This window comes from Capricornis sumatraensis, chromosome 8, assembly GCF_032405125.1.
Source record: "Capricornis sumatraensis isolate serow.1 chromosome 8, serow.2, whole genome shotgun sequence".
Taxonomy (NCBI): domain Eukaryota; kingdom Metazoa; phylum Chordata; class Mammalia; order Artiodactyla; family Bovidae; genus Capricornis; species Capricornis sumatraensis.
The window spans coordinates 97,964,428-97,977,611 of record NC_091076.1 but is presented as its reverse complement, the minus strand read 5'-3'; the positions used below and the strand labels follow the sequence as shown (position 1 = coordinate 97,977,611).

The 13,184-nt window shown below is 51.5% G+C and overlaps 1 protein-coding gene across 3 annotated transcripts in view; it reads left to right on the top strand.

The window, feature by feature from the left end:
* STRADA (STE20 related adaptor alpha) overlaps positions 1-13,184 on the top strand; it is a 30,490-nt gene that overhangs the window by 14,378 nt on the left and 2,928 nt on the right. For 2 of the 3 annotated variants that reach the window (XM_068978522.1, XM_068978523.1), the window contains exons 3-11: positions 3,435-3,537; positions 4,053-4,174; positions 5,869-5,977; positions 6,081-6,204; positions 8,227-8,398; positions 8,913-9,017; positions 10,842-11,083; positions 11,369-11,411; positions 11,903-12,665. In XM_068978522.1, coding sequence (XP_068834623.1) covers positions 3,435-3,537; positions 4,053-4,174; positions 5,869-5,977; positions 6,081-6,204; positions 8,227-8,398; positions 8,913-9,017; positions 10,842-11,083; positions 11,369-11,411; positions 11,903-12,055 — 1,173 coding nt within the window. In that variant the 3' untranslated portion in view covers positions 12,056-12,665. Of the gene's footprint in view, positions 1-3,434; positions 3,538-4,052; positions 4,175-5,868; positions 5,978-6,080; positions 6,205-8,226; positions 8,399-8,912; positions 9,018-10,841; positions 11,084-11,368; positions 11,412-11,902; positions 12,666-13,184 lie in introns of those variants that run through there. The other variant, XM_068978521.1, reaches the window with a different exon arrangement.

Sequence of the window (13,184 nt, the reverse complement as noted above, 5' to 3'; positions counted from 1 at the left end):
GGCAGAAAACCTGAGTTCAAATGTTGGCTTAAGTTTTCTTTTTTTCCTTTTTTTGGCCACACCGTACCAGGGAAGTCCCATAAATGATTCTCTTTTAAGTAGATGCCAGCATGGTTGTATGCCTCGGGGAATACATCGGTGAAGAGACAGACAGGCCCTGTCTGCACAGAGCTTATATTCTAGCATAGAAGACAGACAGTAGACAAGCTGCGGTGATCCCCACAAAGAAAATCCCAGTGATCCCAGTGTGGGAGAAGAAGCGAGGTGACATAATAAAGTGACTGGGAGCCTGCTTTCCTTTAACTAGAATAGATGACATTAAGTTGCAGCCTCGGAGGTGAGGAGGAAGCATCGATGAGAAGATGGGGAGGGCAGGGAAGGAGCAGGTCAGGCGTGATCCAAAGGGACAGCTGGCGCACATTTGCTACGACCACTTGCTCACGGGGGTCAGGTGCAGTGAGTCCGGGCAGTGAGGCAGCGGCCGAGTCAGGTGGACCTCGGAGGCCAGAGTAGGGGCTGGGTCTGAAAGTAGCCCCCTGGATTTTCTGTTAACTGGCGACCCTGATTTTCCTGAGGGTAGATTGATACTTGAGAAAACAGCTAAGCAGAGTGAGAATATGTGTAGCAGGTTTTAGGTTCAAGGTTATGATGGCTGTCTCCTTGATGAGCACCTCCTGCCGCTGAGATTCTCCACAGCTGGGGGTCGCCACCTTGCAGCTCTCGGCTTAGGCTTTTTGCTCAGATCGCTACTCTGTTTTGTTCCTTGATGGTCTGAATCTCTCTCAGCTGCGTGAGGCACCTGGCGTGTAGTAACCAGTATCTGGTCTGAAGATGAGACTTTGAAGAAGCTGCAGTAGCTGTTAAGTGATCCTGGAATCTGTTTTCAAAGCATCTGAAAGCACAGCTATGTGCAGAAACCAAAAGCAAACCAATCTTAACCGTGGATCAAGCTCTAGGAGTCTCTGTTTTCTCCATTTTCTCTGTTCCACCTTCTTTGTGGAACAGGAGAACGACCAAAAAGTAGACAGCAGGAGAGGGAGGAGAACAGAATTCATGTTTACTGAATACCTGTGATCCACCAAGCAGCGCTGAGCTCTCTACATGTTTCATCTGATCTCATCGTCAGAGCAACTCCAACTCCGTGAAGTGGGAATTATTCCACTGATGAGATAACGGAGATCCCAGGGGTCAGAGGGACTTGCCCAGGGTCACAGCACAAGTGACAGACTGAGTTCAAGTTCAGCCTCTCCCTGGCCCCTAAGCCTTGAGTCTTGGCATTATCCCATATGTTTTGTTTCAGATAGCCTTTCCCGAATTATCTTCCCCCAGATTTAACAGATGTAAGACACACAAGGCAGCTTTGAGAAATATGTTAGGTTAAACAGTGTTAGTCTTTGTCAAACTGCAGGACTTCTCAAAACCTTTAACATGCGTGCACCCCTTGGGATCGTTCATGAGATGGGAGTGTGTTGCATGTTGTAACTTAACTGGGTGTGTAGACTGTTTTTTATGCATTAACTGCCAGGATCAGTGCTCCATGGGGCCTGCTTTGGGGAAATCAAAAAATGATAGAAGAATGGACAAGAGACAGAGGCATTTTCACTCTGGAGAAAATCCACATGGCCAATAAATACATGAAAAGATGCTCAACTTCATTAGCAATCGGAAATGTAAATCAAACCCACAAAGAGATTGGCAAAAATTAAGTCCAAATACACCAAGTGTTGAGGAAAAGCTGGGTTGACAAGAGCAAGAGTATTGCTGGCGAGCGTGTAAACTGATATAACCTTTTTAGAAACCAATTTGGCATTTTTCTCCTAAAGTCAAATGTTTGTATACCCTGTGACCTCCAGTTCTACTGCTCAGTATAAGCTTTAGCGTAACTCGTGCACGTATGTGTCAAGGGACCCATTCGAGTGTGTTTTTAGTGGCGCAGTTCATCACAGCCACTGAAAAGCAACCCCAAAAGCCCATCATCATTGGAAGGATAGACTGAAGTTGTTCATAAGGTGAATGTTACACAGTGTGGCTAAATACAGCAATATAGGTGAACCTTAGACATATAAAGTCGGTTAAATGAAGACTACACTTTGCTGACAAGGCTCAACTTTGCTTGACTGGGTTCCTCTTGGTGTAAGCGCTGCTGGAGACAAAATCCCGTTTGGTTTCTTGCCCCCCCCGGCAGCATCAGTGGTTTTGAAAGCAGATGTGTTTCAAACGTCAGGGACCCCCCACAAAGTGATACCAGGACATTTCTCAACTCACACACTCTGCTGGCTCATGCTGAGCCAAGAGCCTCTGAGTCTTTGAAGACCTTTTCCTAATCAGAGGGCAGGTTCATGAACGCAGCCTATGAAATGCGAGCCGGTCTGAGAGTCTTGGTTTCAGTTAGACACACACCTGAAGAAAAGAGGACCCAAGAGAAGAGTACTGAGAGGCCTTAATGATACAGATGGAGTTAGACCTGGAGGGACACTGAGCCTGTTGAACTGAAGGAAGAGCTGTTGGCCTGCCGTTTACTTTTCTGGGCATTTCCCTTCGGGACCTCACCTGTGATGCCCGCATCCGAAGTGGCTGAGACCCAGCTTCATCTGCAGCTGAAGTGCACGGGGAGCGGGTCCCTTCTGCTCCCTGGGATGAGGACCGAGACCCGATGGCTCTGTTCCCTGCCTGTAGCCCCATGTGTTAGCTGTTTTCTAGCTTCCCTTGGAAATGTCAGGGAATGACTAGTCTGGCCTCTTTTTTTTTTTTTTTTTTTAATTATTTTGCTGTATGAGGTCTTAGTTGTGGCCTGTGGGATCTAGTTCCCTGACTGGGGATTGAACCTGGATCCCCTGCATTGGGAGCTCAGAGTCTTAGCCACTGGACTGCCAGGGAAATCCCTTGGCTGGCCTCGGTTTGCTCAAGAGGGAGACTCTTATGGCCAATAGTGAGATTCAACGTTTGATCTTTGGGAATTTTTTAAAATCAGGATCTTAAAAATAGGACCCTAATGCAGCTGGAAATCCAAGAGAACCCCCTACCCACCCATCTCCCTTCTCTTTTCTAAATATGCCTTTCTCCGGACATCCTTTCCCAGGTAAGAATTTCAGAGCTTTTAGCTCTGACCCAGCTAAAGCCACAGCTTTTAGCTATGAGATGAGCCAGTTGTTGAGAAGGACAAGCAAATCAGCTGTCAACTACACCTGACCCTCATCCCCATCCATGTTTGTAGTTAGCCCTCACACGTACTCTTAATGTTGGTGCCAGTGACTGCACTGAACTGGTGAGATTTTACTTTACCTTTCTCATCAAACAGTGCTGGAACTGCGCCAGCGTCCAAATTTGTATGTTTGTTTAGATGCCAGTCTCCTCATGGGTCTGAATTACCGTCTTCCCCATTCCCACACCTGTCCCCAAGTTTCTCTCACTAACCTGTTTTTCTTTTCCTGTAGACCAATGAGGCGAGCTCAGAGTCGATAGCATCCTTCTCTAAGCCGGAGATCATGAGTAGCTTCCTGCCAGAGGGAGGGTGTTATGAGCTGCTCACTGTTATAGGTAACGTCCAGGACTGTCACGCTCAGGGGACTGCAGTGGTCTTTTCAGCACCCTCAGATGAATGTGTGCCAGAAGCTGTCAGCCAGTTAGCAGGATATGTGGTGACAAAGCTGGCTTTTTGGGGAGGGTCTCCTGTGGTTTTCTTCTTTGAGGTATGGAGAAAGAGATCAATCACGTTTTCAGGAGAGGAGCTCTTTTTCAGTTCTTTTCTGCACGCTCCTGGTGTCCTGGGCCATCATCAGTTAGAATAGTTGTCTGAGAAGGAACTGACAGAAGAAGAAAAAAATCAAGACATAACAGAAGTGAAAGTTTTAACTTGAATTTTCTTTTAAAATCAAGTCTTTTTTTAAAAAAAATTGGGGAATAGTTGATTTCCAATGTTGTGTTAATGTCAGGTGTATAGCAAAGCGTTTCAGTTACTCATATACATATATTCATTCTAAAATCGAGTCTCTTTAAAGAAGATGAAAACTGGTGTTGCTCTTGTCCCTGTTTATGGCCTTCTTTTCTTTTAGGCAAAGGATTCGAGGACCTGATGACAGTGAATCTAGCAAGGTACAAACCAACAGGGGAGTATGTGACGGTACGAAGGATTAACCTCGAGGCTTGCTCCAACGAGATGGTGACGTTCTTACAGGTAATCAGAAACGATTGTGACACTTGGAGGGGGGCTCTAGTCCCAGTAATAATTACAAGGATGTTTACATCTGTCTTCTGAAATAGCTGGCAGGAAACGAAAGTGGACCAAGCCAAGAAGGTAAGGAAGCTCTCGGTGAAGGATCTCGGACATTTGGTGTTAAGGGTTGTGTGGCTCTGCTCAGCCCGATGTGTATTTCCCTCTTCTCTAGAGACTCTCTGTGGCTCATTTATTCATGTATTTGTTATTCAGCGAGGCTAAGTAACTTGCCCCTGGTCACATACACACTAGTAAGTGACAAGCTCCACACTCAGACAGTCTCTTTTCTGGTGCAGGGAGGAGGGCCTGAGCCAGTGTTGGTTGCAGGGAGGAGGGCCTGAGCCAGTGTTGGTTGCAGGGAGGAGGGCCTGAGCCAGTGTTGGTTGCAGGGAGGAGGGCCTGAGCCAGTGTTGGTTGCAGGGAGGAGGGCCTGAGCCAGTGTTGGTTGCAGGGAGGAGGGCCTGAGCCAGTGTTGGTTGCAGGGAGGAGGGCCTGAGCCAGTGTTGGTGCAGGGAGGAGGGCCTGAGCCAGTGTTGGTGCAGGGAGGAGGGCCTGAGCCAGTGTTGGGGCCCCTTCCCCTTCTTCAGGTACAGCGTTTCTCTGAATCCAACTCATCTGAAGGTGCTCTAATACCAGTTCATACGTTCAGAGTAGTTTTGTGGTTCTCAGGGTGGGACAGAAAGTCAATCCTAGCTCAATTATTTGGAAAAAAAAAAACATACCTGAGTTTGTTCGAGAGCGCATTGGGTTCTGTGATTCTTTTCTTCATTCTGTAGAGCTGTGGACAGGTTAGAAGGGGCTGGCTGTTTGGCCTTGGCTCATTTCCCAGGGGCCAGGACCCTGGAGTTTCTGCAGTTCTTTTGTCCAGTGTTTTTTTCACATCTTTTGTCCAAATTTACTTTAGAATTCCAGCAATCTTATGCTTTCTATAGCTGCTTCTGAGGAAAGGAGCTCTCAACCGGAGGTTGCTGGAGGCAGCTCTTCTAACGTTTAGTAGTGGTTCTTGGTGCGCTCTTTCCACATTCCCATCTCTAACAACACTTGCCTTTGTAATAGGCAAACATGTTGTTGTTGCTGTTGTTTTCTTATCTTAAAGAGTGGTGTGCCTTGGCCCTTGCGGTTGAGCTAAGCTTTCAACTTCCCGAGTCTTCAGTCTGCAGTCTGTTTTCTTGTCTCCGAGGCAGTGCCCTGCCACCCTCTGCTGTCTCGGCCATTGCCCTGGCGGTGGGGAATGGTTCTCAGGCCCTTTAGGATTGGCTGGCAGAGCCAGAGCTAGGCAGAAGCTGGCGGAGCAGGGCTGACTTCCCTGCAGAGACAGCAGAGCCTGGCTCCTCTCATCCCGGTCCCGGCGGCTCCCGGGCTTCTCGGTCCCCGTAGTGTTCACACTGCCACTACCATCTTGCACATTCTCCTCGGTGCCCCTTGGTTCTTTTTATTATTATTATTAATATTTATTTGGCTGCACCAGATCTTAGTTGCAGCATGCAGCCTCTTTTAGTTGCAGCATGCGAACTGTAAGTTGCAACATGTGAGATTGAGTTTCCTGACCAGGGATCGAACCCGGGCCCCTGGCGTTGCAGTGTGGAGTCTGAACCACAGGACCACCAGGGCAGTCGCTGCCCCCGGTTCTGACTGCAGCTCACCAATGCTTGCAGGGGGAACTCCATGTCTCTAAACTCTTCAGCCACCCCAACATCCTGCCCTACGGAGCCACCTTCATTGCGGACAACGAGCTCTGGGTCGTCACGTCGTTCATGGCATACGGTGAGTGGGCAGGGGGTCCTGGCGGAGAGGGGTTCTGCGCGCTCTGCCGGCAGCTCGCTCACGTGCCGCCGCCCTTCCCTGTCCCGTCGGCCCTCTTCCTCAGGCTCGGCCAAGGACCTCATCTGCACGCACTTCATGGACGGCATGAGCGAGCTGGCCATCGCTTACATCCTGCAGGGGGCGCTCAAGGCCTTGGATTACATCCACCACATGGGCTACGTGCACAGGTGCTCGCTCTCGCCGGCCTCTCCCTCTTTACACGAGCGGTGTCTGGGATGGTGAGCCCTCCAAGGAACGGCTGAAGGCTGAAGTCAGTCAAGCCAGAGGTTAAACCGAGGCGCGAGTCCGGCCCTTGCCTCTGCTGGGGGCGCGGAGCATTTGCCCTGTCCGTGTGAAGCTGCTGGCTTTCTCTTTACCGAGCAGCTTTTTCCTGAGGACTGTGTGAGGGGACTGAGTAGCCAGTGTGGGCCTCTGCACCCACCCCTTCCCTCCTTGGAGCGCCTCTTCTGGGGTGTGCTCCCCGGAGTCAGCCCTCAGCTGGGGGGCTCAGGAAAAGACAGATGGCTCAGTAGATGGTGTTGGGGAGAAGCAGTTCGGGCTAGGGAAGATGGTACAACCAGGACCTCTCCCTAATTCCATGTGCAGAGGAGTAGTTCAGATGTTTGCAAGGCTTAAATGCAAGCTCTAGGCTTACACAGAAGGAAATGCACCATAACTTCTAAATGTTTTACACGCAAAAAACATAAGGCCAAAAAAAAAGGATTTGATTCGATTATATCAAGATTAAAGCTTTCTGTCTAATACAGGGCACCAGGGACAAAGTTAAGAGAGGAATTAGAGTGTGGATGTTGTTCATTTTGTCCAAAACCAATTTTGTGAATCCGTAAGGAAAAGATAGCGAAGCAATAGAAAAATGGGCAAAATATGAAGTTCATGCAAGGGAGAACCCAAACGACTGATAATGGTCATATGAACAGACACTCAGCGTGGCTCCTCAGGTGGCGCAGTGGTAAAGAACCCGCCTGCCAGTACAGGAGACCTAAGAGACTCAGGTTTGGTCCCCGAGTCGGGAAGATCCCCAGGAGCAGGGAATGGCACCCCACTCCAGTACTCTTGCCTGGGGAATCCTACGGACGGAGGAGCCTGCCGGGCTACAGCCCATGGGGTCACAAAGAGTCACACATGACTCAGCAAGAATCAGAAAATCAAATGAAAACAAGGTGATGTCACCTTATGCCCGTGGAGGGCCTGGCAGGGATTCAGACACTGGGTGAGGACTAGTGCGGTGAGGAGGTGGGCCTCCCATCCAGATGGTAGAAGGTGGCCCCACACAGCCAGTCAGCGTCACTCAGACCCGGAGCCATCGGTGCTGCCTCTGGGTGCACACCCCAAAGAAGCCTTCCCACAGGCACCTCAGGGGATGTGTGCATAGACGTCTGTGTTCATATTCGTGCTGGTTAGAGTCAACATGAGTGCCCCTTCCTAGAAGAATGGATTAGTAAATGTCAGACCCCACTCCAGAGTGCAGGTGGCAATTAGAAGCAACAGTGAGGTGTATACCATTGGCAACACGGTGGAGCTCAGAAACATAACCATGAAACATGGGCTGCCTAACACAGTACCGTTAGGTCAAAACAGAAAATGCGTGCGAAACAGCAGTACACTTTATGAGAACACCTACAGACAGAAAGCACAGATTAAAGGCAGCAGAGGAAGCCACTAGAGGAAGAGTGGTCTGTGAGCAGGAAAGAGAGCTCGAACAAAACATAAATAGGTTTTAAAACCTGGTAATGTGTAAATGGGGTCATGATGTTTTTTCTGTTTCCATATGTTTGAAAATTTTCACAGAAATACATGTTCATGCATATATAATATGTATGTATATGTGTACTCACATATTATATGTATATATATGTTGTTTAGTGGCTAAGTCACATCCGACTCTTTTGCAGTCCCATGGACTGTAACCCACCAGGCTCTTCTGTCTATGGGGTTTCCCAGACAAGAATACTGGAGTGGGTTGCCATTTCCTTCTCCAGGGGATCTTCCTGACCCAGGGATCCAACCTGAGTCTCCTGCTTGGCAGGTGGATTCTTTACCACTGAGCCACCAGGGAAGCAGTGATCTGTATGTATGTGTGTAATACGCACCCCAGGGGAGAGAGCTGGCTGGGTCTAGTGTGTGAAGACAAAGCTTTGTGCTGTGAGGGCCTCCTCCGCCACCCAGTGACACACCCTCCCCACCCCCAGGAGCGTCAAAGCCAGCCACGTTCTGATCTCCGCTGATGGGAAGGTCTACCTGTCGGGTTTACGCAGCAACCTCAGCATGATCAGCCACGGGCAGCGGCAGCGTGTGGTCCATGACTTCCCCAAGTACAGTATCAAGGTTCTGCCCTGGCTCAGCCCAGAGGTCCTCCAGCAGGTCGGTGCCCTGGATCTCAGGAGCCCCCGCCCCCACCAACTTGTGATACCGCCCCCAAAGAGGCCTTCAGGAAATTCTAGGGATGAGGAGTGCCCTCTGCTTCTGAGCAGAGTCGGGGGTTCTTGGAGAGAGGGCTCTCCTGTTGGCCGGTAGACCTGGGAGGCCCCTTGCAGCACAGGGATGCTGTGTCCCTGGCAGGTGATGTCATTACCCCTGGCGGGTCCTGAGCTGCACTGAGAGATGCTCCCATCTTATGGGAAGAGAGAGCACCAAATTCTCGAGCATTTGGCGCGCTCTGCATTCCTGTGCTAAGCAGAGCACTTCCTTCTGCTCCCACATGGCCTTAGCCAGACACTCATTCATTCCAAAATAGCAGTGACTCCTCAGTGTACAGGTGAGGGAAGCCTCGCAGCTCGTCCCGATTTGGGGAGTTTCTGCTCCACCTGCTTCTTTGTCTAAGAACAACGACCAAGGCTCCAGTGGAGTGACCTGTGGCTTTTCTCTCCTGATACAGAATCTCCAGGGTTACGATGCCAAGTCTGACATCTACAGTGTGGGAATCACGGCCTGTGAGCTGGCCAATGGCCACGTCCCCTTTAAAGACATGCCTGCCACCCAGGTGAGCCTGCAGCTAGGAATCTTCCTTCTGTCCTCCTTTCCTGTCTGCCTCCCACAAACGCTTGTTGAGGACCTGCACGCTCTGGACACCAGCCTGAGATGCTAGGATGAACAACCCAGGCCTTTCCTTCAAGAGCCCCTGTGTGTGTGTGTGTATGTGTATGTGTGTGTGTGTGTGGTGGGGGGGAGGGGAGGGGGGGAGGGGGGGGATAGTTGCGTAACTTGTGTAACTGTTTACTTGTGTCTGTGATAATTGTGGAAATGGAGCCCGGGACGTGGGGGTCATAGAAGTAAGCACTGCTCATAATCACAGGCCTGGAGCCCACATACCAGGTGTCTGTTTTTACTTTTAAACTGATATCCCCCCCAGCTTTTGGCTGCACCACATGGCATGTAGGATCTTAGTTCCCCAGCCAGGCATTGAACCCATGCCTGCTGCAGTAGAAGTGTGGTCTTAACCAACTGGACTGCCAGGAAAGTCCCTGAGAAATTTTTCAAGCTTATAAAATGTGTTTTGTTTTTTTACTTTGATCAGTATACCTGGAAGCTGTTGTTCTTCAGATACTAAGTCATGTCCAGCTCTTTGTAGCCCCATGGACTGCCACACGCCAGGCTTCCCTGTCCTCCACTATCTCCCGGAGTTTGCTCAAGTTCATGTCCATTGAGTCGGTGATGCTGTAGAAGGCCGATTTCTAATTTAGAATTAGACTTCTCAGGTTCAGTGCTACCACTTGCCAGCCAATACCTTTGCAACCTCCAGCCTCCTTCTGTTCATGGTTCCTCCACTTTTTAAAACTTACTTATTTTTAGTTGGAGAATAATTGCTTTACAATAGTGTGTTGGTTTCTGCCGTACATCAGCATGAATCAGCTGTCGGTGAACGCATGTCCCCTCCTTCTTGAACCTCCCTCCCACCTCCCGCCCTGTTCACGCCCCTTTGCACTGCCTGCTGCCCTTGGCTTCTTGGCGCACGTGTAGCCAGGAGTCTGCATTGCCTCCCTTGGAGCTGGACTTAGGGAAGAGAGTTATCCAGGTCTTGCCAAGTCCAGGAAGTGGACTTGGGTCGTTTGGGTAAGGATTACCTGGGCCCAGAGTTCCTGGAGCATGATGTAGACCTGGGAGGAGGCGGTGGGGGCCGGGGTCAGGGGGTTGTGCCCGTTGAGTAAGCCTCTCCTTGAGCCCACAGATGGCTTGCCCTGTGGGGACATGGGCGGCTGAGGAGGGGCCAGAGGGCCGCTCTAGAGGAGAGAACCTGGGGCAGCTTCAGGGAGGGGACACTTGAGACTTCAAGGCAAATAGGAATTAACTAGGTGAAGAATGGGAGCTTCCAGTGGAAGGAAACTTCAGCAGAGGGAACAGCCTGTGACAGGCCCAGTCAAGAAAGAACAGAATCTGAGGACAGGAGGTAGTTGTATGGCTGAAGTATGAGTGCTTCTGCGGGGCTGCCAGTGGCGTGGCTGGAGAAGGAAGCCCAGGCAGGTCACGAGGGCCTTTGCGGGCCAGGCCAGCGTGTTCCATTCTTGTCCTAGGGCCTGTGGAGAACTGTCAAAGGCTTCTGAGCACAGGAGTGGTAGCATCAGATGCATGTTTCAGAAAAGTTGAGTCTCACAGCCGGATGAGCGCTGCTGGACTAGACAAGAGGGTGTGGATGTCTGTCTAGGTACAGCATCGAGAAAATCAAAGTAAGACAGTGACAGGCCTTTTCCCACTTCTGTCTTTGCTGCCCCCGAATCACTCGTGTGTTTGGGGAAAAGTGAACTTGTGAAGGAACTCTGTGGTCCTTCCGGGGGCCCCTCCAGCCCGGCCCTGGCTCTGTCCTCCCCAGATGCTGCTGGAGAAGCTGAACGGCACGGTGCCTTGCCTGCTGGACACCAGCACCATCCCCGCCGAGGAGCTGACCATGAGCACCTCGCGCTCCGCGGCCAACTCGGGCCTGAGCGAGAGCCTGGCCCCCAGCACCCCCAGGACCTCCAATGGCGACTCGCCCTCCCACCCCTACCACCGCACCTTCTCGCCCCACTTCCACCACTTTGTGGAGCAGTGCCTTCAGCGCAGCCCGGACATGAGGTGCACCTGCGGGGCTTAGGGTGGGCCTTGCAGGGAACCCTGGGCTGGCGGGGGTTGGAGACGATGGATCTGTCCCGGAAAGGTCTGGGTTCCCCGGAGGAGTCTGAAGTCCCCACAGCGGGAGCGGGTGGCCCAGGGTTTGCCAGGAAGCCAGTTGGGTCACTCTGGCTGTTGTTTCTTGAGGAGCCGAGGGAAGGAGAGGGGCGCTTGAGGGTAAGGCAGCAGCAGCAGGATTCTGGAAATGACACAGGGGTGATGCTGGCCTCTTCTCTCCTTCCTCTGTAGACCAAGCGCCAGCACCCTCCTGAACCATTCTTTCTTCAAGCAGGTACAGTAGCCTTCCCTGGGCCCCCTGCTGGTGATTTTCCTTGCTTGTGGCTCCAGCCACCCTCAGTCCCCTTAGTTTTGGGTCTTTAGATATTGTCTCCTCCTCCCTGGTGGAGGCTCGAATGGTAAAGAATCTGCATGCAGGGTGGGAGACCCGGGTTCAGTCCTTGGGTCGGAAGATCCCCTGGAGAAGGGGATTCTTATCCCCTGGAGAAGGGGATTCTTGCTTGGAGAATTCCACGGACAGAGGAGCCTTGCAGGCTACAGTCCATGGGGTGGCAGTAAGAGTTGGACATGGCTGCATGACTAACACTTTCATTTTCCCGATGGGTCAGAGACATGACCGTGTTTCCAAAGTCCATTATAGGCGCTGCTCCTTCCTCTCCCCTTAGAGATTCCTGCCTCTAGCCCCTGTCTGTCCCTGAGCCATGGTCGCTTGCCCCACCATGTCCTGAGGCTGAAACAGGATCCACCCGCAACTCTCTTCCCCAGATCAAGCGACGTGCCTCAGAAGCTCTGCCTGAGTTACTCCGACCTGTCACCCCCATCACCACTTTTGAAGGCAGACAGTCTCAGGATCACAGTGGGATCTTCGGCCTGGTAACAAACTTGGAAGAGCTGGAGGTGGACGACTGGGAGTTCTGAGCCTCTAAAGAAGGTGCCTGTTCTTCATCCTGGGCTGCGTGCACCTCCGGGACCCTTCCCAAGGGCTGGCCACATTCCCACCCTCCTGGGGGCAGATGGGGCAGAAAGGACATTTCCACCAGGAGAGCTGGCTGCTTAGGGACTGGAAAGGCAATTCTTGGAGAGAAACTTTACTGCTTCAAGGCTTTTGAGACATGAGGGAACCCCAATACCCAGGGATCAGGAGGGGCCAGGAATCTAACATTCCCTGTCCTGTGAGCTCAGGCAACCTGACCTCTGCAGAAGGGAGAGCCACTGTCCTGTCCTGGCCGTGGGGTTGTGAAGTCCAAGCCCAGGGTTAGACTTGCCTGGGGAGCTGTGGCTTCCCATGCTGGCTCTCCCATCAGCCTAGTTCCATTCTTCTCCCCTACTCTCAGATCCTATAGGTCCATGGAGGGACCCTGCCCCATTCCCCCAGGCCTCTCCCTAATAACTGAAGGACAGGGTATTCTTTTCTCTTTAAGCACTAGATTAAGGCTTGGGTGGTCCATCCTCCTTCTACTCGGCCCCTGACACCTCACCTTGGTTCATCTGGGGAGCTCCTTCCTTTCCCACCAGGAGTCCATCTAACTGACCCCTGCTGGCTGCCTTGGTGCTGCCCAGCCTGAAGGGCTTAAGTTCTAAGGCCATGTTAGTTTCATTGCCAGAACAAATTAAAAAGTTCCAGAGAATCCACTGGAGAGTGACATTGTCGTGCGTTGGCCATGCAGGCTCGGACACAAGTCATCCCGCCCTGGGTTCTGCCATCTGAGAGCGTTTCCATGCCTGCCCGTGGAGGCATAGCAGTGACCTCCTTCACGAGACAGCCTCAACAACACACATTTCCTTTAAAACCCATGATAGATTTGTCTTTAACTATCTGATGTTGGGGCCATTTTAGCCTGTAGCCATCAAAACACTTTGGAGCAGGAAGGGTCTGAGTGCTGACCCTTCCTCGGGACCACGTCTGGGCCAGTGGAGGCCAGGCAGAAGAGGCTCCATTTTGGCAGGAAAGGAGGTGAAGGGGGTTGTTTTGCAACAGGACTCGTGGTGTCTCCTTACCTTGGAAACAAATACTCAAGAGAGCAGGTAATCCAAGACCCAGACCCAG